Source organism: Cricetulus griseus, chromosome 6, assembly GCF_003668045.3.
Source record: "Cricetulus griseus strain 17A/GY chromosome 6, alternate assembly CriGri-PICRH-1.0, whole genome shotgun sequence".
In the NCBI taxonomy this organism is placed as follows: Eukaryota; Metazoa; Chordata; class Mammalia; order Rodentia; family Cricetidae; genus Cricetulus; species Cricetulus griseus.
In genome coordinates this window covers 139102712-139121430 of record NC_048599.1, presented here as the reverse complement: position 1 = coordinate 139121430, position 18719 = coordinate 139102712, and the positions used below count along the sequence as shown (strand labels likewise).

General features: G+C 52.1%; 1 protein-coding gene across 1 annotated transcript in view; it reads left to right on the top strand.

Moving 5' to 3' along the window:
• Positions 1 to 3735: 3735 nt before the first annotated feature.
• Positions 3736 to 18719, top strand: part of Vav2 (vav guanine nucleotide exchange factor 2) — a 170355-nt gene continuing 155371 nt past the window's right edge. Inside the window, exon 1 of the mRNA XM_027423023.2 lies at positions 3736 to 3970. Within this exon, the coding sequence (XP_027278824.1) occupies positions 3767 to 3970 (204 nt within the window). The 5' untranslated portion in view covers positions 3736 to 3766. The remainder of the gene's footprint in view (positions 3971 to 18719) is intronic.

Sequence of the window (18719 nt, the reverse complement as noted above, 5' to 3'; positions counted from 1 at the left end):
ACTTGGTGGTAGGGAAGAGTCCTTTGATGGTGGTCTTTTTGATGAAAAGACCATGCGGTGTGTCTGGGTGTTTGTTGGAGAAGCATGGGCTGATAATTATGGCTGGACTGGCTGTAGAGGTTCAGTTCCTTGGATGTTCCAATATCTGTAGAAGCTTCCTTCCACTGAGGCAGATGTCATCCAAAGCAATGTGTGCTTAGAGGCACTTGTGTTCTAGATAAACACTGACCCTGGGACTATCCAGTAAGCAGTGTCTGACTGTATGAGGGGCACCTACTGCAGAATCCTGGGAGGGTAGAGACAGATTGAGTTCCACGATTTCTCTTGTGTTGAAGGTCAGCCTAGAGTAAATGCAAACAGTTCTGCTTGGAGCACTGGAGTAAACGGACTCCATGTTGAGATCCTGGTTCAAATCCTCCTCTACTACTCAGAACCTTGGTCATATTCCTCTTGATGGAAGAATTCTAGGCAGATAAACTGCAAGTGCAAAGAACTAGGAGAGACATAGAATATGCAGCCAGGGAAGGAAGCTGTGCCAAAGGGGATTTGCTTGGGGAGAATCTGTCATTCTTTATTTTTTCATTTCCTTTAAGGCAGTGGTTCCCAACCTTCCTAATGCTGCCACCTTTTAATACAGTTCCTCATGTTGTGGTGACCCAACAATAAAATTATTTTTGTTGCTACTTTATAACTGTAATTTTGCTGTTATGAATAGTAATGTAAATATCTGTATTCTTTGATGGTCTTAGGAGACTCTTGTGAAAGGGTCTTTTGACTACCCAAGGGGTTATGACCCACAGGTAGAGAACTGCTGCTTTAAGGGCTAGGGAGGAAGCCTGGAGCCTTATGCATGCCAAATAGTGTTCTTTCAAAGAATCCAAGGCCTAAGTTACCTGCTATGAGCTGAGTTCCACAAATGGCTTGCTTTGGGGTGGTAGAGTGACAGGGCTGTGTCTAGGCTTGGCTAGGTCTTTGCCGGCTGTGAAGAGCAGACTGAAGGGGAAGGTAGAAGCAGGCTGTTGAGGAGCCTAAGGGGGAAGAACCTTGGTGATGGTGGAGCCAGGAGTGCTCAGAATCTGAATGGGGTTCTCGGACTGGCAGATCAGACATGCCGGAATTAACACTGGGGTCCATCAGGGATGCTGCTGTAGCGGACCAGCTGATGACAGGGAACACAAGAGATGTCTAATTCAGTGATTTAGAACGGACTCTGGGCCAGGCTCTGCTGCCCCAGGCCTTAGGTCTCTGCACCTGTGCCTTCCTGTCAGCCTCTGTCCTCCAAAAGCATGCCTTTCATGGACTGTCAACTCCCAGAAGCCTTGCTGCCCCTTTCCAGGTGCATCCTTCTCTGTAACCCCTCACAGGCTCAGTCCATGGCTCCCCTTCTACATCCTAGGTGTGTGATTAGGGTTAGTAGCCCCTACCTCAGGGTTTCATTGGCTCAGTTCACCTCAGAGATGGTCACTGGCATCCAGTGTAAGTGGCTTTCAGTGGAGCTCATCTCCTAAGTAGGGAGGTACTCTAGTTTCCTGGACATGTCCAGACTGTTTGTCCTGGCAAACAGTGTTGGGGCTGACAGAATGGGTGGGGAAGAATGTTGAAGTAAAAGTATCCCCTTTATCAGCACTCTGCATGTTTGCTCGGGCCTATGCAATCCAACCTACACACGCACAACAGCCATCTGGAATACTTTCCGCCCAGTTTTTTCATTCATCCCTCCTATTATTTCTCTGCAGTTTCCCAAGGTCCCCACCAAGTATATAGGACAATTGATTGTCCCTACTATCCAGATAAGGAGTTGGGTAGCAGAGAGCCATACACGATTGGTGCAGGACCCCTGTGCTAGGAGGCCTAGATCTTCTGACTTGGAAGACTGAAAGGCTAACTCCAATCTCTGGTTCCCTCTCCTGGAGCATCTGGGCTGTCAGCTGCCACTGCCCTCAAGACCACCAGGGGGCAGCAGATGAACGCCTGACTGATGTCAGATTAGTCTATATCCCAGACCTAGTCTGGTCATGGTTAGTTTCCTGATGAGGCAGGAAGGCTGAGGGCATGGAGGGCAGCGGTCTCTTTTTTGTAAAAGAGCTTCCTGAGTGCAGACACCCAGGTATGAGTGGAGCAGGAATAGCAGGGTGCTCTGTTTTCAGCTTTGCAATGCCCTTTATTTCCTTCATTCTTTTTTTTTTTTTTTTTTTTATTCCTGTGGTGGTAGGGTATTGAATGACTCTTAGGGAGGGCTGCCTGTGGCCTGGTGCTTTGGATGACTTAACCCTGTCCCTGCAGGCTGAGACTATTCAGAGGTGAATTAGTACCTCAGTAGGAGCTGCAGATTACCTGTTGTTCAGCCTGGCTCCATCTGGCTTCTCTCTTGACCTCTAGGGATAGGCATCAAGATGGGGGGTGGTGGTCCTCTCATCCTGCCCCAGGCCAGGTAAACTGAGGGAGATGCAGGGGCTGACACTACGATGCCGAGCCTACAAAAGATCGAGTCAGGAGGTTCTTGTGGACTGGTCACTCCCCTTTCTCCCAGCTCCCTTCCATAACACCAGTCTCAGAGAAGGCTTGTCTTTGTGGGGTTCCCTTTACTAAGAACCCACAGCTCCTGATAGATGAGTCCAGAGCAAAGTAATTTCAATTGCAGTCACTCAGGACACTACACTGTCGATCCGATCCCTCCAGTCCCTTTCACCAGGGAATCTACGGGGCTGCCCGTGACCGTAAGTGAAGGATTTTTCTCTCTCTCCCTCTTCGGGAGGCGGGGTGTCCTGCGCATCCTGGCAAGGACAGAGGATTGGAAGGAGATTCTGAAACACCTGAGCCCACTAACCAGATTGATGGAGCCATAGGGGCGTGAGTGAGTAGCCCAGCCGGATAGGCGTGCCTGGGTTCTGTCTTTGCAGAGGGCCATGCAAGGGTGCCCCGCATTACATGGGTCACCTTCTAGTCTCCACCGAGGTGCAGCGGCCTCACACTCTGCTGAAAAGACCGCTGGCCTGGGTCAGCGCGTGCACCTAAGGGAAAGTCGCCCGCCCAGAGCCTGAGCTACAGCCCCACCCTCCTCAACTTTCGCTGGCAGCCCCGGGGCAGGAAGTGGGAGGGCGGGTTGAAGGCGGTGCTTGGGTCGCGGGGGAGGTGCCGGGCGAGGGTTCCAGCTCCGCCCCCGGCCCCGCCCGGCCGTGGCCGCGCCCCCCGCACCCCCAGCGCCCGGGAGCTGCGGAGCCTCAGAGTCCCAGCGCCCCGCGAGGATCGCGGAGCCCGCGGGTCGGGCGAACAAAGCGACGGCGACGCGGGCAGCTCAGGCGCCGGACGCACGGAGCGAGCGACCCGCTGCGCCTTTGTCTCGGGCGGGGCAGGAGCGGCGGCCGGCGCGGGGCGCCCCGAGCGCAGAATGCGGCGCCCGGAGGGGCGGATTGAGGAGCGCTGCGGCAGCAGGAGGCGTGGAGCTCGGGCCGGAGCCCAAGCGGACTTGTGTGTGTGAAGGGTTTACCCGGCGCGCTGCCCCGCGAGCGCCTGGTGGCCGCACGTGGGCGGGAGCGGCTGCCCGCTAGTAGCCCGAGGAGGAGGAGGAGGAGGAGGAGGAGGAAGAGGAGGGCCGCGCGGCCGCGCAGCGGGGACCCGGGGCGGCCTGCGCGAAGCCCCGCCCCGGCCGCCTAGCCCCGCGCGGGCGGGCGGGATGCCCCGTGGTCACCGCACTTTGGCCAGAGCGCTGCCCTGAAAGAGCTGGTCCAGCGGCTGCGGCGGCGAGCGCACGGGCGCCGCGGGCGCCATGGAGCAGTGGCGGCAATGCGGCCGCTGGCTCATCGACTGCAAGGTCTTGCCGCCCAACCATCGTGTCGTGTGGCCCTCGGCGGTGGTCTTCGACCTGGCGCAGGCGCTGCGCGACGGAGTCCTGCTATGCCAGCTGCTGCACAACCTCTCTCCCGGCTCCATAGACCTGAAGGACATCAACTTCCGGCCGCAGATGTCCCAGGTGAGGGTCCGGGAGTGTGAGCTGCGGGGCAAGCTGGCTGGAGCGCCGAGGGGGCTGCCACAGGAGGCCCTGGCGCCCAAGTCCGAGCGGCTGGCTCAAGGGCCAGTACAGACGGGGACACGTCCCTGTCTCCGTTTCTCGCTCTGGCGAGCGATGGTCCCTGAAGGCGCGAAGTTGGCCAAAGTCTCCCAAGCCCAGGGCGCTCCACCACTGCCACGGGGTCCCGTTTGTGTGCGCCGGCTCCCCGGTCTGCGCTGCCTCGTGGAGGGCGACTCCAGCCTCGGCGTGGCGCCCAGCACTGCAGTCTCTCGCCCAGGCCCGGGTCCCCGAGTGTCCCTTCCAACCTGGTGCGTGCCACGCTGAGGCCGCATCCTCGAGGTGCGCGCCTGGCGGCCGGAGCCGGAGCCGGAGCCGGTGGAGGATGAGCTGGAGCGGTGGCTGCGCTGGCCCAGGGCGAGGCGGAGGGGCTGGGCTGGGCGGGGTGTGCGGGCCAAAGGGAGCGGGAGAGCCGGGCGCCGCCCCCTCTCCGGCCTGAGCCTCCTCCGGGACCCCAGCCCGGGGCGAACTGCCTGGGGCCTTCCTGGAGGGCCTCTGGGAGGGAGTCCCCTTCGCCTCCTCACCGCCCCTACTTCGGCCGTCGCTCTAATGTGGCCTTTGTGGAGGCCGAGGCACGCGTGTGGCCGCAGGGCAGGGCAGGGCAGGAACATGTCCGCTCCTCTGACCGAAGCTGCTTTTCTTGGCCCCTTGAAGGGAACTTGGCCGAGAGTTAAGCAGATTCGAGGCATCTGGCCCGCCTACCGGGGGTCTCGGATTCCGCGCCCGATCGCTCTTTAAAGGGATCCTGGCAGGCAGAGGGAAGAGCCAGGCAGCCTGGTTCAGCCAGTACTGTCCAGGTGCGACCCGCCCACTTCGCAACTCCAAGTGGACGCTGGGTATTCACTACCCGGAGTTCGGGAAACGGGGTGGGAGTCTGTGAGAGTCACTGAACCTAATATTCTGGCAGGTTCCACGTCCCCACCCTCCCAAGCCTCTGCCCTTTGGTTGTGTCTGTCTTTCCAAAGAGATGGGGCCAGCTATTTCCAGTTTGACAAAGGAGAGCCCCAGAATGGAAAGAGATGGATTGTCCTCCTACTTGTTAACAGCCTGGAGAGTCAGAGAGGGAGCCCTTAGGGCCTCACTTGCAGCTAGAGCCCTGAAAGGTCTGAGTGACTGTGCCCAAATGGCATGCTTCAAGGGTTGCTCTAGAGACTTGAGAGTCCCCCTCCCCCACGTTGGCGCGGGGAGGCTGCGGAGTTCTTAGCTTCTTTCATGCCTAGAGGAAGAAAAGGGAGGGGGGGCAACTTCTGCACACAGCTGGGTCTTGACTCCCCTCTCCCCCCTGGGCTGTCCCTGAACTGCTGGAGACTAAGGCTGGCTTGCATATGACAGGTTCTGCTGATGGGCCTGGTAGTGTTAAAGAGAGTGAGGCTGATTGGCAGGGAGATTGGGAGGGGCTGTGCCTGACAGGGGAGTGGCTGGTTCCTGTGATTTGACTTGGATGGGATGAAGGGTGCTGGCTGGGGCAGGCCTCAGGGTTCATTCAGCCCCTATGTTGGAAATTTCTAGGTGCCATCAACTGTTGGGCTTTACTGACACCAACTCAGGGTTGATGTTCTCTTCTCACTTGTCATCTTGTGTAGACTGGTCTGCCCATGGTCTCTACATTGCAGATGCTCTCTAAACTTTCACAGTATTGGGTCAAGTTTAGCTTAATGGTCCTATGTGTATATTCATAAGGAAAGAGACAAGAGTCGTTGCTAGGGCTGGTTGCACAGGGTCTAGGGAGAGACTTCTCTCTGGGTACTTGCCCTTTGCTAAAGGGAAGCTCACATTTCTAAAATGTGGGGAGAAGCTGTTATCTTGGTTTGTGGTTGCTGAAGCACAGAAGGAATCACAGCTGACCTTTCCTGGGCTGCCTTGGGCTAGGCACAGTCTGTAGAGTGGTGTCCCACTCTGATCTGTAGACAATGGTTAAAATTTAGAGAGGTCCACAGATATGCCCCAGGTCACCCAGACAGTTAAGTGGCTTAACTAGCTGTGTATGCACGTTTTCCTAAAGAAATGGTGATTTCAAGACTTCCTTCAGCTGACCTGCAACCTCCCTGATTTCTTTGGGCTTTCCCTAGGACCTTTGGGCTTTCTAGGGTGATAGTAGGATCATGCCTGGTTTCCCTGAACATCTGCATCCTTTGTGGGGGTGTCAGCAGGACCATTTGGCAAGACAGAGAGAATTTCCTTTCTCCCTGCTTGTTCTGTGCCAGAACATGTTCAGCTCATTGACCTATGATGTCCCCCATTCCTTGAAGGTCAGATGGCTTCCTGGTGAATCTTCAAGACTCAGGGTTCCCCTCTCACTTTGAGTTTATCTCAGTGGGGCTGTTGGATCTAGGGGAGCAAATGGCATTTGTTTTGTTTTTGAGAGTGGGTCTGTTACAATCTGGACTGATAGATTAGACTGACCTGGAACTCCCAGAGACTGGTCTGCTTCTACCTCCTAAGAGTTGAGATGAAAGGAATGTACCACCATGCCAGGCCTAGCAATAGGCATTTATTAAGTATCTCTTGTGTACCGATGGCAATGGAGAGATACTGGCTGTCTACTTTGTTGTGCCCTCTTGGATGGGAAAGATGTACTTTGTTTTACTCCAATGCCTGGAAGCCACTTTGGGTTAAATAAGCTAATTAGGTATGGTCACTAGTTATTGATCATAAGAAGGGATCTGGTGGAGTTGAAGTGGCCACAGTATGAGTTCAGAAGGGTGCCTGTGCCAGCTGACAATCTACATATTTGCTCTGGGGAGGCCTCTTAAAGACAGGCCTCTTTTTATTTACCTCTGTCATACTTATTGCATTCTGGTGGTCTTCACCCATTAGGACATCGATGGTCTGTCTGCTGCAGGGGCCTAGCATAGAACTCTGAATACCTGGACTACCAGGGTTTGTCTCCATGGGACCTCTAAGCTCCACCTCTCCCCGACCCTCCCACCTCTTCCCCATGATTTTTCCTTTTGTGCCCACCAGTCTGGTTCTGGTTCTGGTTCTGGTTCTGGTTCTTTTTTGTTTTGTTTTATTTTATTTTATTTTATTTTTTTTTTTTTGAGACAAGGTTTCTCTATAGTTTTGGAGCCTGTCCTGGAATTTGCTCTGTAGACCAGGCTGGCCGTGAACTCAGAGATCTGACTGTCTCTGCTTCCCAAGTGGGATTAAAGGCTTGAGCCACTAGCGTCCAGCTCCAGCGTGGTTCTATATGCCAGCTAGTTTAGGGGCCTCTTCCTCCTCCAGGAAACTTCCTTTGATTGCTCTCTCCTGTCCTGAGCCTTGTTCTGGGCTAACACTGCTCAGGTATATATCTCTAGTGTTGCACTTTCCATACCCTGTTTTCCCTCAAACACCCCTTGCTGCCTGCTCACCTGGACTCAGATCCTGGGGGATTTAGATCTTGAAGGATGCTGCCATCTGAGTGGGATTGTGGGTCCTCAAGGATGTGAGCCTCTCCAGGCAGGGCTGCGCCCTTTCTCATCCCCTTCATCCTAGCTTCCCATGCACTAGAACAAAGTTCTTTTATTTTACTTTCATTCAAGGAATCATTCCTTTGCCTGGCTCCATGTCATAGGAGAAACAAGAGACCAGGCTGGCCAGTGTTCTCATGAAGTCTCGGCAAGCAAGGGCAGCCAGTGGGTATGGATAAAATGTTTTCTGATTGAGAAATGAGCCATTGGGTGGGTACCCAGTTCCTTGAGTGTATGTGTGGAGAATCTGTTGGAGAGGCTGAAATTGAAGACACAGTGGTTTGGGGAAGAAGAGAAAGGAAAGCTGATTCTCAAGGAAGCCAGGAGTTTTAACAGATTTATCTGTGGTCCTGTGTGTGTGTGTGTGTGTGTGTGTGTGTGTGTGTGTGTGTGTGTGTGTGTGTGTACAAGAGTATAGATTTCCTGGAGGTCAAAAGAGAGTATTCAATCCCTTGGAGCTGGAGTTACAGGTTCCTGATGTGGGTGCTGGGAACCAAACTTGGGTCCTCTGGAAGAACAGCAGGTGCCATCTTTCCAGCTTAAAGCCAGGGAGTTTTACTGTCTGAGAATGGCTTTGACTCACCGCCAGGTTGTATACTTTAGGCCACTTTCTTGTGGACCTCTGAGGGTTAGTAGGAACTTGGTACTTTATGCCCCTAATGGCCAGTGTATTCCAACAAGTGTGTGTGCACTCTGTCACCACAGCACGACTGTCTGCATCCGAAGCAGTGGCTATGGGCAAGCCACTCAGGTGTAAGTATCCTTTCCAGTTAAGTATCCTTTCCAGCAAAGGTGACCTGGGATCTTCAGCTGCACCTCTCTGCCCCAAGCCCAGACGTTCGCTCATTGGTCTTTATGGCCAGGGTGCAGGCTTCTTGGATTTGTGTTTGGCTGATGCCTCAGAATTAGACTCAGGCCATGTACCTGCCACCCTTTCCCTTGGATCAGAGCCTTGCCTGTTAACTGGGGATGTTGAGTTTAACTGTTTGATTATGGGGGCATCTAGGTCTTAAGGAGTTAAGAGATAAGGTAAATATTGATTTCTCCTCTCTCTTCCCCTTCTCCATTTTTCCTTTCTCCTCCCCACTTCTTTTTCTCTTCCCACCCAGAGTGGGTTATGTTTCCTGTTTTATTCTAATCTGCTACAACCATTATTTACCTCGGTGCTCACATTGTCTGAGGCGACAGTGGGAACTGGTCCAGGTTGGCATCTGTATATCTCTGGCACATTCCCAGTCATTCTGGGAGCATCGCTGACTTGCTGGCACAAGATGTTCTAGGCTCATCTGTGTATTCCTTTGTCCTAGCTCAGGAGTTGGCCTCTGCTTTAGTGGATGTAGTTCCTTGGTAGGAGAGGGGTATATAGAGGCCAAGATAAGGAAGGGTGTGCCCGGGACTCCTGGGTGCTTACCTGGTTAGATGCATGTGAAAGCATCTGTGTGGTCTGTACACGTCTGTGTATGCACAAATTCTTTTTAAATTATTTTTATTTTATGAGCATTGGTGTTTTGCCTGCATGTATTTCTATGTGAGGGTATCAGACATTAGAATTGCAGACAGTTGTGAGCCCGTGTGGGTGCTGGGAAACGAACTGCTATGGTAGAGCAGCCAGTGCTCTTAACCCCTGAGCCATCTCTCTAGCCCCATATGTACCCATTATATGTGTATTTGTGTTCTGTGTATGTTAATGCTGCCAATAATGTTATATCTAGATTTACACAGGACTGGAGAGATGATTCTGTGGTGAAGAGCTCTTGCTGCTCTTGTGGAGGACCTGAGTTTGAATTTCAGCACCTAAGGCTCATAAGGACTTTTATTCCAGTTCCTGGGGATCCAACACCCTTTACTGGCCTCTGCAGGTAGTTGGATTTATGAAAATACACACACACACACACACACACACACACACACACTCACTCACACACACATTCTTGGTGGTCATAAAAAATTATTTAACAATTAAAATTTTGTTTTTTTTTCTTTTTGAGACAGGGTTTCTCTGTGTATCCCTGGCTGTCCTAGAACTCACTCTGTAGACCAGACTGACCTTGAACTCACAAAGATCCACCTGCCTCTGCTTCCTGAGTGCTGGGATTTAAAGCATGTGCCACCATCGCCAGGTTTAATTAAAATTTTTTTTCTCCAACTCTGCCCTTTTCTTTTGCAGGCAGAGTCTTGATATATAGTCCTAGCTGTCTTGGAACTCACTCTGTGGACCAGACTGGCCTCAAAGTCATAGAGATCTACCTGCCTCTGCCTCTTGAGTGCTGGGATTAAAGGCTTGCGTCATCACTTCTGGGAAAAAGCTTATGATTATTATGTGTGTTTATGTGTATGTGGGTAGGCATACCACAGTATGTGAATGGAGACAATTGGTGTAAGAGGTTCTTTCCCTCCACCTTTACCTGTTGCATTCCAGGATTGGACTCAGGTTACCAGACTTGCATAGCAAGCACCTTTGCTCCCTGAGCCATCTTGCCTATTCTGTAACACTATATTTTACTTAGGTTATGCAGTTTTAGCAGAACACCCCTGAGAGGGTGAAAGTCAGATCTTAGGGGGGTGTAGAACCCCTATCTTGTCATGGGTAAAGATGTGTATGTATAGTACCAGCTTCACGCAGGGAGGGTGAGGTGTGTGGAGTGTCTGAAGGACTCCTTGGGGCACAGGTAGTGGGAACAAAGTGGGAGAATGTGATTCTGGGTGCTGGTGTTTCTGCATGGCATTGTGATTCTCAGGGCAGCTGCAGTGTTGGGGACTTGTTGAGAATATGCAGGTGCAGGACTGCAGGCAACATTGCCCCTAAGCCTGGGTCTGATGTCCACAGAATGGACCACTTGAGCATTGAGCAGCATCTGCTGAAGGGCAGATACACTCAGCACTGGTCTGCATTGTTTGTGCAGTGTGTATTCATTAATAAAAATAGCCTAGTTTGCTTGGTAGCCAGGGTGCTGCTGAGAGGAAGCTGAGGGCCAGGTAGGAGGCCTTTGTGAAAAACTGCCTGCCCCTGCTTTGGTCCCTGAGGACATAAACTCAGTAAGCTAGGAAAGGGGAGCTGTTAGGCTGTGCTCTTACTTGTTGGGGACCTGACAAGGAAAGTGTTCCCTCCAGCCCTGGAGGGAGTTCTTTCTTGCTTTGAGGGTTACGTGACCCAAGATGTCCCTACCCTGAAAGCTCTTCTTACTCTCTCAGAAGCTGTGGTGTCTCCAGAGGGCAGTTGGCAATATAATGTCTTTTGAAAAATTGTTCAGAATCGGGCAGTGGTGGGTGACATACGCCTTTAATCCCAGCACTCGGGAGGCAGAGGCAGGTGGATCTCTGTGAGTTTGAGGCCAGCCTGATCTACAAGAGCAAGTTCCAGGACAGCCTCCAAAGCCACAGAGAAGCCCTGTCTCGAAAAACAAAAACAAAACCAAACAGAAAAATTGTTCAGTTTATTTTTTACTTATGTGTGTGTTTGTGTGTCTGTGTGTGTATGCACATGGGTGCAGGTGCCTATGGAGGCCAGAGAGGGTGTCTGATCTTCTAGAACAGGAGTTACACCTGGCCTGAGTGAGAGCAACTGCTCTTAACCACTGAGCCATCCCTCTGTCCTTTCCAATCCCTCTTTTGAGGACATTCATGATAAAGCATTTGTCACCTGACCTATTCCTTTTGTCTCTGTGTCTGGGATGTATGTGGGTTCAGGAGCACAAATTCAGAACAAAGGCTGTGGAGTGACAGGCTGGGTGGGACTGGTGGCTGACATGGTAGGACCTTGTGTTAGGCAGATGCAGGTCATAGTCTCCCCAGTAGAGCTCCCCCTTCTCTCCCCACATTCCTTGAAAATATCTTTTTCTCCCACATGCAAGCCACTCATCTTTCTCCTGGAGCAGGATAATAGTGTTTTTTTTTTTTTTCTGTCAAGTTAAATTGGAATATTTTAGGCATTGTGGGTCAGATGGCCTTTGTTGTATGTAACACATCCCCAACTCTGCTCTTGGAGCAGGAAGCTATAGCTGTACCTGTTCTCTAACCTGAGAGTGAGGCTGTGCTCCAGTGCCATGCATTTATGGAGATAGGATTCTGAATTTCATAAGGTGTTCCTTTCAACCATTAAAATAGAACCTTTCTTAGGAGCTGAGGATGTTACTTGGTGGCATTTGCCAGACCCAACACCACAGTATATTCTCTGTCTCTCTGTCTCTGTCTCTGTCTGTCTCTCCCTCCTTCTCTCTCCTGTCCTTCCCTCTTTTTCCTGCCCCTCCCTCTCTCTCCTGCCTTCCTTAGCTTGTAGGTTGTATAAAGCAGGGTAGGTGGTGGCACTTGCTTGAATTGCTGAGGCAGGAGGATACCAATTTCAAGGCCCACCTGGCAACTCATTGAGACTCTGTCTTATAGAGTATAGGGACTAAGAATGTAGCTCAGTGGTAGAGGACTTTCGTAACATACACAGAGTCCTAGGGTCAATCCCTAGGGGGAAAATATCAGCTGTGGGTGGTTGTATAAGACAAGGCCTGGGACCTATAAGACCAGCATCCACCAGGCAGTTAGTGGTGTATGACTTTAGTCCCAGCACTTGGGAGGCAGAGGCAGGTGGATACAGGACAGCCAGGGCTACACAGAAAAATTCTGTCTTGAAAAACCAAAAAAAACCAAAAAACAAAAAAACAACAAAACAAAACAAACAAAACAAAAAAAACAAAAAACAAGGGGAAAAAAAAAGCAACTGGAACTGGGAGTGTTAGGGTCAGCCTCAGGTCATTCCCTCTGTCCTGGTTGGTTTTTCTGTCAACTTGACACAAGCTGGAGTCATCTGAGAAGAGGAACCTCGATTGAGAAAATGCCTTCATCAGATGGCCTGTAGGGAAGTCTCTAGGGAATTTTTTTTCTTGATTAATGGTTGATGTGATGTTGGATGGGTCCAGGCAGCCCTCTGTGGGCAATGCCATCCCTGGGCAGGTGGTCCTGGGGTGTTTAAGAAAGCAGGGTGAGCAATCCAAGGGGATCAACTCAGTAAGCTTTGCTTCAGTTCCTACCTCCAGGTTCCTGCCTTGGCTTCCATTGACTATGGTTATATAAGCTGTAAGCCAAATAAACCCTTTCTACCCAGATTGGTTTTGGTCATTTTGTTTCAGTAGTAGAAACCTGGCTAAGACACCTTCCCAGCAGTTTCCTTCACTTAGCTAGTGAAATGGGCTCCAAGCCCATTTGCACTTTCCTCACCTAGTGTCAGGTGTCCCTCTTTCTCTGGTACCTGGTACTCTAACTAAGCCTCTTGGCTGCCTCCTGTTGCTTCCCACTTGCTGGTCATGTATGTACCTTGCAGCCCCTCCCCAGCCTTACCCTTTCTTTTTGACCTGCTCCCATAACAATCCCCCCCCCCCTGCTCACCCCAGGCCAGGTCAAAGGGCTCTTGGTCCCTTCACCCTACACTGGTTCATCTCTGTTCTGCTCTTTGCTGCTGGTCTACATGCTTCATTTTGTGCTAAAAGCCCTTGACAAGCTTGTCTAACAGGAAGTGCTGGACAAGAACAAAATGCTGACCTGTTTTTCTCATGCTTCCTTGATGACCTTAGTCCTCGAGGTCAGTTAATGCCCTCAGTAAAGTGTCCTAGATGTGGCAGCCAGGCTGGCTCTGGGGGTCCTTTGAACTTGGTTTCCTTACCTGAAAAAGGATGCCAGTCCTCCAACCCTAAAGCTCTTAGGAGGATTTTGTGGGAGATGTATGCCACAGAGCAGGTGTGGCTGCCTCAGAATGCTGCATGCCCTCCCTTTATTGCTGCTTACTCCTGTGGTACCAACATTTGTGCTGTGTTGGACAGCTACCTTCCTTGCCTGTCCCCTTCCCCTTCTACCAGTGCCCAGCTGCAACAGGCAACCCAGCTCTGCTCAGATGGGGTGCTGTTAGTTAATATCCCACTGGCCTGAGATGGAGGCTCCTCTGGTCTTGTGTCCCTGAGTGGAGTCTGAGATGACTGAAAGGGCCTTCTGCCCTGTCTCCGGCTTCTTGGGCAGGAACTTCTGGACTGGACAAGCGGGAGATGCATGAACTCATCTTTGCCATTATTATGTTTCAGAGTTGTACCAGCCCTTTAGAACAGAGAGGTTGGGATGCAGGTAGCCAGGGGGATGGGAGAGGACTTTCTAGAAGGGATGGTACTTCAAAACTGGAAGCTTTTTGTAGCTAGCCCTAGAGATAGGTGCTATTCTAGGGAGGGACAATATGTAGACTGAAGCTTGGAGGCTCTTCCACCCTGTGCCTCATCCTAGATCGTGGGATTCCATGTTTTATGAATCTGTACCCCAGAAGCAGGTGAGGCAACAGTGGGTGGGATGCTTGTGACCAGTGAGGCCACTGGTTGAGTCTATCCTCAGTGCCCGACAGGTGTGATGTTCCCATGGCTGCAGGCAATAAACTGAGCCTTGGAGAGATGGACAGTTTGGGACATCACAGGACTGGTGGCCTGTTCCAGGGCCAGTGGGAGAATGGGTACAGGGGAGACCAACTTGGGCAGGGTCCTCGTACAATGGGGAAATGGTGTTTGAGGCTAGGCTCTTCTGCTTTGGCCAGCATGGGCTGCAGGCTGGTGAGCGAGAGCTCCCAGCTCTGTCCTGTGAACACTTTTTTTTAAAAGATTTGTGTGTGCCTGGTGTCTGTGGAGGCCAGAAGAGGATGTTGGATCCCTTGGGACTGGAGTTAAGGACAGTTGTGGACCTCCATGTGGGTGCTGGGAACTGAACCCAGGTCTTTTGGAAGAGCAGCCAGTGCTCTTCACTGCCAAGCCATCTCTCTAGCCCTCCAGGGAGCATTTATTTCTTGACCACCCAGGCACTGAGCTGGGTGGCTCTGGTCTTGTTAATCGATGAGGGAAAGGAGAGGTGAGGGGTCAGCTGAGGTCCTATAGTTGTGTGGGGACTCTGACTTCTCACCCTTTGGGGCGGCCTCTTGCCTCAGTTGCTCCGTTTTCTCTTTCCCCATTCTGCTTGCAAACCTTCAGGACTTTGTCAGGGTCCTAAGGCTGGTGGGAGGGTGAGATGCCAGAAGGCCGTGACTGAATCCACAGGTGGCCTTAGGGCTGGCCTATCTGGCTCTGTCCTAGCTACATGACTTCCTGGTCTATCCTTGACCTGTTTCCAGATGATGGGGATGGGAGTCACCTGGTCACTTCCTCAACCCTATTTGCTGTTGGACTTTGGGCCACAGAGAAAGCTCTGTGTGTAGACCTGATAAATAGAGAAGCAAGCTGGCAAGAGGCTAGGGCTGGGCATTGTTACCCATAGGGCCTTTAGGCTGGCTTCCAGGTCAGGAGATGGTGGCCCCTTGCCTTCTTGTGTTTCTTGGGAAGTTCCTGTTTCCAAATGTTTCAGCTTAGCCACACCAGCAAGCAGGCAGCTTCAGGGAGGTTCAGCTGGGGCCTTCTGGGGAGTGTGGGCTCAGGGCAAGGCATCCTCACTGCCTTCATTGGGCTCCTGTCTGTGAGGAGTAGCCATGGCTCCTGCCTTTGTGTTTCTGCACACGGAAATCTTCTGTGCACTCCTCTGGCCTGTCAACATCCTCTGTGGAGTATGGCCACACCACATCCGCTCCTTCCCCGAGGGCTGGGATCCTAGACCCCACCCACTCTCGCAGAGCTGACCTTCTATGCAGACCACTGGGGACCCACTGGCTCCATCCTGGTCCAGGCCTCAGGCACTTGGACAGGGTGTGGCTGCAGACATATCTCTGGGTGGATACCAGCAGAGCCCTCAACCCTCTTAGCCCAAGTCTGACTCCTGCCATGTCACCTCTTACAGATACTATGGCTTCTTGGCTGTTGGTTTTGGGCCTTGCTTTCTCATTCTCTGAAGGGCCTTTTTAAGGGCCCCTGAATAGTGTTTGGTTGAGGAGTAATTGGAGATGGTATAGGGAAGACAAAACAATGAGGACAGTGCCTGACCTGTGAGAAGGGCTTTGTGGATGGGGTACCCCTACACCTTGCAGAATTGGAGCTGCTTCCTCTCACCCAGCTGCTAGCAGGCCCATCAGAACTGAGTTAACTCAGGGTGCCTTGCTTGGTTGGCCCTAGTCATCCCCTGCCTCCTGCCTCTCCCTCAGCAAGGTTGAGCCCACACTTAGCCTGTGATCCTCCTCCCCACCCCCGCCAGCACCCAGGGGCCCCCTGACTGCATAGTATCCTGTAGTTGTCACTGTCTTTGGCTTCTGGATACAAAAGATAAACAAGAATAGCAAACTCCACAGTGGTGAGGAGGTGACAGGTCCATGCCGAGGCTTGCTTGACCCGGGGCCAGACCTGACTGAGATTTCCTGAAGCCTGCCAGCGGCAGTTTTCACAAGGATGGACTCAGCTACAAACAGCGTTCTGTGGTGTGTGTTTGCCACTCTTTATAGAGTTTGTATAAGGATTAAAAGAATTTTTATAGGCCTCCTCCTGCTCTGGAGCCAACTCAAACCTGAAGCCATTAATACCCATCCTGATCTGTTTTCTGCACTTTTGGTTGCTGGGGCAGTGCTGTCATATGGTCCCCACTTGGTCCTAAGCCTTGGCTTTTCCAGGATCACAGAGCTTTCCCCCAGTCCCTACTCCCTTTGCCATTTGTTCAGGGAGTGTTGAGTTGCTTCCTTACCTTCTTTCATTAGATACCCTTTTGAAATGTTGCTGTCCCCACCTTGGGGGAGATCATCGAGCCCTTTGGTGGCTGCATTGGGAGGGTTCCGAGGTAGGAGTTGGGAATGATCTTCCAGGACCAGAATCCTGTATTCCTTAGGTACCATAGTTGTCTTTTGGTTCCCTGTGCCTCCCTAGCCCTTCTTCCACTGGTCTCCCTTTTAAATGCAATGAAGTTTTTTTGATTATCACAGCTATCTTTTACTGGAGCACACAGCCAGGCACAGGTGGTGTGAGCCTGTGGAGTGTGACGTAAGACTTCATTTGGTGGCTAAGGAGAGGAGATGCTAAGGTATAGTCTAGCCACAGTCCCCTTCACCGTTTTGGGGGGTTGCAGAGGTCTCTGGTTCCTTATGTCCATTCAGCCCTGTCCTGAAACCTGCCTTCCATCTTTGCCCAGGTTCCTCCCACTCTTCCCCTTTCCAGTCCTTAGTGTATTCATTTGGCAGCCGGGAGAGGAGGGGCCACAGCTGCTTTAGTGAAAAACACCCCTTTTTGGATCTGGCTGTTTGCACCTGTAGATGATACATTGATCTATACATGCCGCCCCAGGGCACCAGTATCCACCCTGGAATGTCCCTGTCCTTTGCTTGTTTTTACCCCAGAGAACGCAGGAAGCCTGTTTGAAGCAGGGCAGCCATGGAGACATAGGTTGCTCTGCTTCCTTCCCCAAGCCTCAGTTTGCTCATTGCCTCGGTGGTAGGGCGGCTCACCACTCTCCTGCTCCTGTGTGCTCATCTTTCCACCCTCCTCCTCTCTTTTGCTTTATCTGTTTATTTGAGACAGTCTCTTGTATCGATGTGACTGGGGATGACCTTGAAGTCCTGATCCTTCTGCCTCTACCTCCCGAGTGCTGGGATTCTGTGCCTATGCCACAGTGTCTGGCTCTTCCTGCCTTTCTCAGGTCTTCTGCAAGTCTTCCTTGAGGTCAGAACCCTTCTTCCACCGAGTCTGCACTCCTGGTGAGCAAGTTGTGGGGGTACCCCTGGGCAGCTGTCTGGGGATTCCATAAGATTCCCCTTTCAATCTCCAGAAGCCAGGAGACAGCTTCCCCTCAATGCTGGTCTCCTTCATCCATCCTCAGCTTGCACCTGCTACACGACCCCCCTCCCCAGCTGTCAGGAAGAGAGAGGCCCCTCTTCCCAACTCCTTCAAGGAGCCAGGGCCAGACTCCGAATAAGCGACGGAGGAGGGTGACCCTGTGAAAAGGGACCATCTTGTCTCCCATATACCTCCTAGGGGGGTAGGAGGAAGACTTGAATGGCGTGTGAAGTTGCTTGCCTTTCCCCAGAGCTGCTGTCTGGTGTGTGTGTAATTACTCTTGTGGTGAGCCGCCCTGCCCTGCCAATGACTCTTCAGCTCTGTGCTCCGTGCTCTGGTTGACAAGTCCCTTCTTCAGCTGCTCCTAGAGGTGGGGCACGTTCCTGTGGGAGTGAGGCAGCCGCCTCTCCAGCTGCAGCCGTCTGGGGCCCTGTAAGCTCTGGCAGTGGCTGCTTTTAATAATGACGTGGCTCTTGGGGTGAATCTCAGTTTTTCCGAGATTAGTTGATGACGTAATGCTCTTGTACCCCACCCTGGAGCCCAGACCTGCCCTGGCAGTTTTGGGAATGTGAACATTTGAGACTTACAGTGCAGATTTGGATGGTGGGGCCTGTGTGCTTCTGAGAGGACCATTTGTTTAGCAGGAGCTGAGAATGCATGTAAGGAGAGGGTGGGGAGTGATAGACCCTGACTGTGAGTTCCTCACCTTTGTTGTGTGTTTTGTACATGGGCTCGTGCGCGCGCACACACAACACACACACACACCACACACACACACACACACACACACACACAGAGAGAGAGAGAGAGAGAGAGAGAGAGAGAGAGAGAGAGAGAGGGGCTTGGCTGCTTTGTGCAGTGGGCTTCCCAGGATCGAGGTTCCTGGGATGAGGGTGGGAGGCTGCTGGGTAGGGCTGAGTCATCCAGGACTCTGGGTTCTGGAGGTCAGTGTGATCTGCTCCCAGGACCGGTGCCTGTCTGTATCTCATAAGGCTGGGGAAAGGAAATCATGGCCCCTTTATTGTTTTGGGGTGTGTGTCTGCTTAGGGTCCTGTGAGCCTCATTTTGCTCACTGAGCTGTCTATCCTCTTGATGCTATCAGATCAGGAGTTGGCCTTTCTGTTGGGGGAAGCTGACTGCTTACCTTTTGAAAGTTAGGTTGCCCAGGTGGCACAGATAGCTTCCCAACTGGGACTCTAAGAATAGCTGGGGACCTTGGCTCAGCCCATTTCTTCATCTAGCTGAATGGTTCGTCTTTTCCCATTCTTTCCCACCTGGTACTTGGCTCTACATGGTACCTGGTCCCCATGAATGAATTGTGATTATCCCAGGTAGCATGAAAAATAAAAATGGTCATCATAGGCAGGAGGCCTGCTGTCACAACCACAGCTTGCTATCTCCAGCAGAGAGGCTCTGGCCTCAGTCTTCCTCCAGCTTTGTCTCCTGGTCTTGGAGTGTAAGCTGATCCCTGGGCTGCTTCTTCATTGGGGGGGGGGGGCTGCAGCTGGGTAG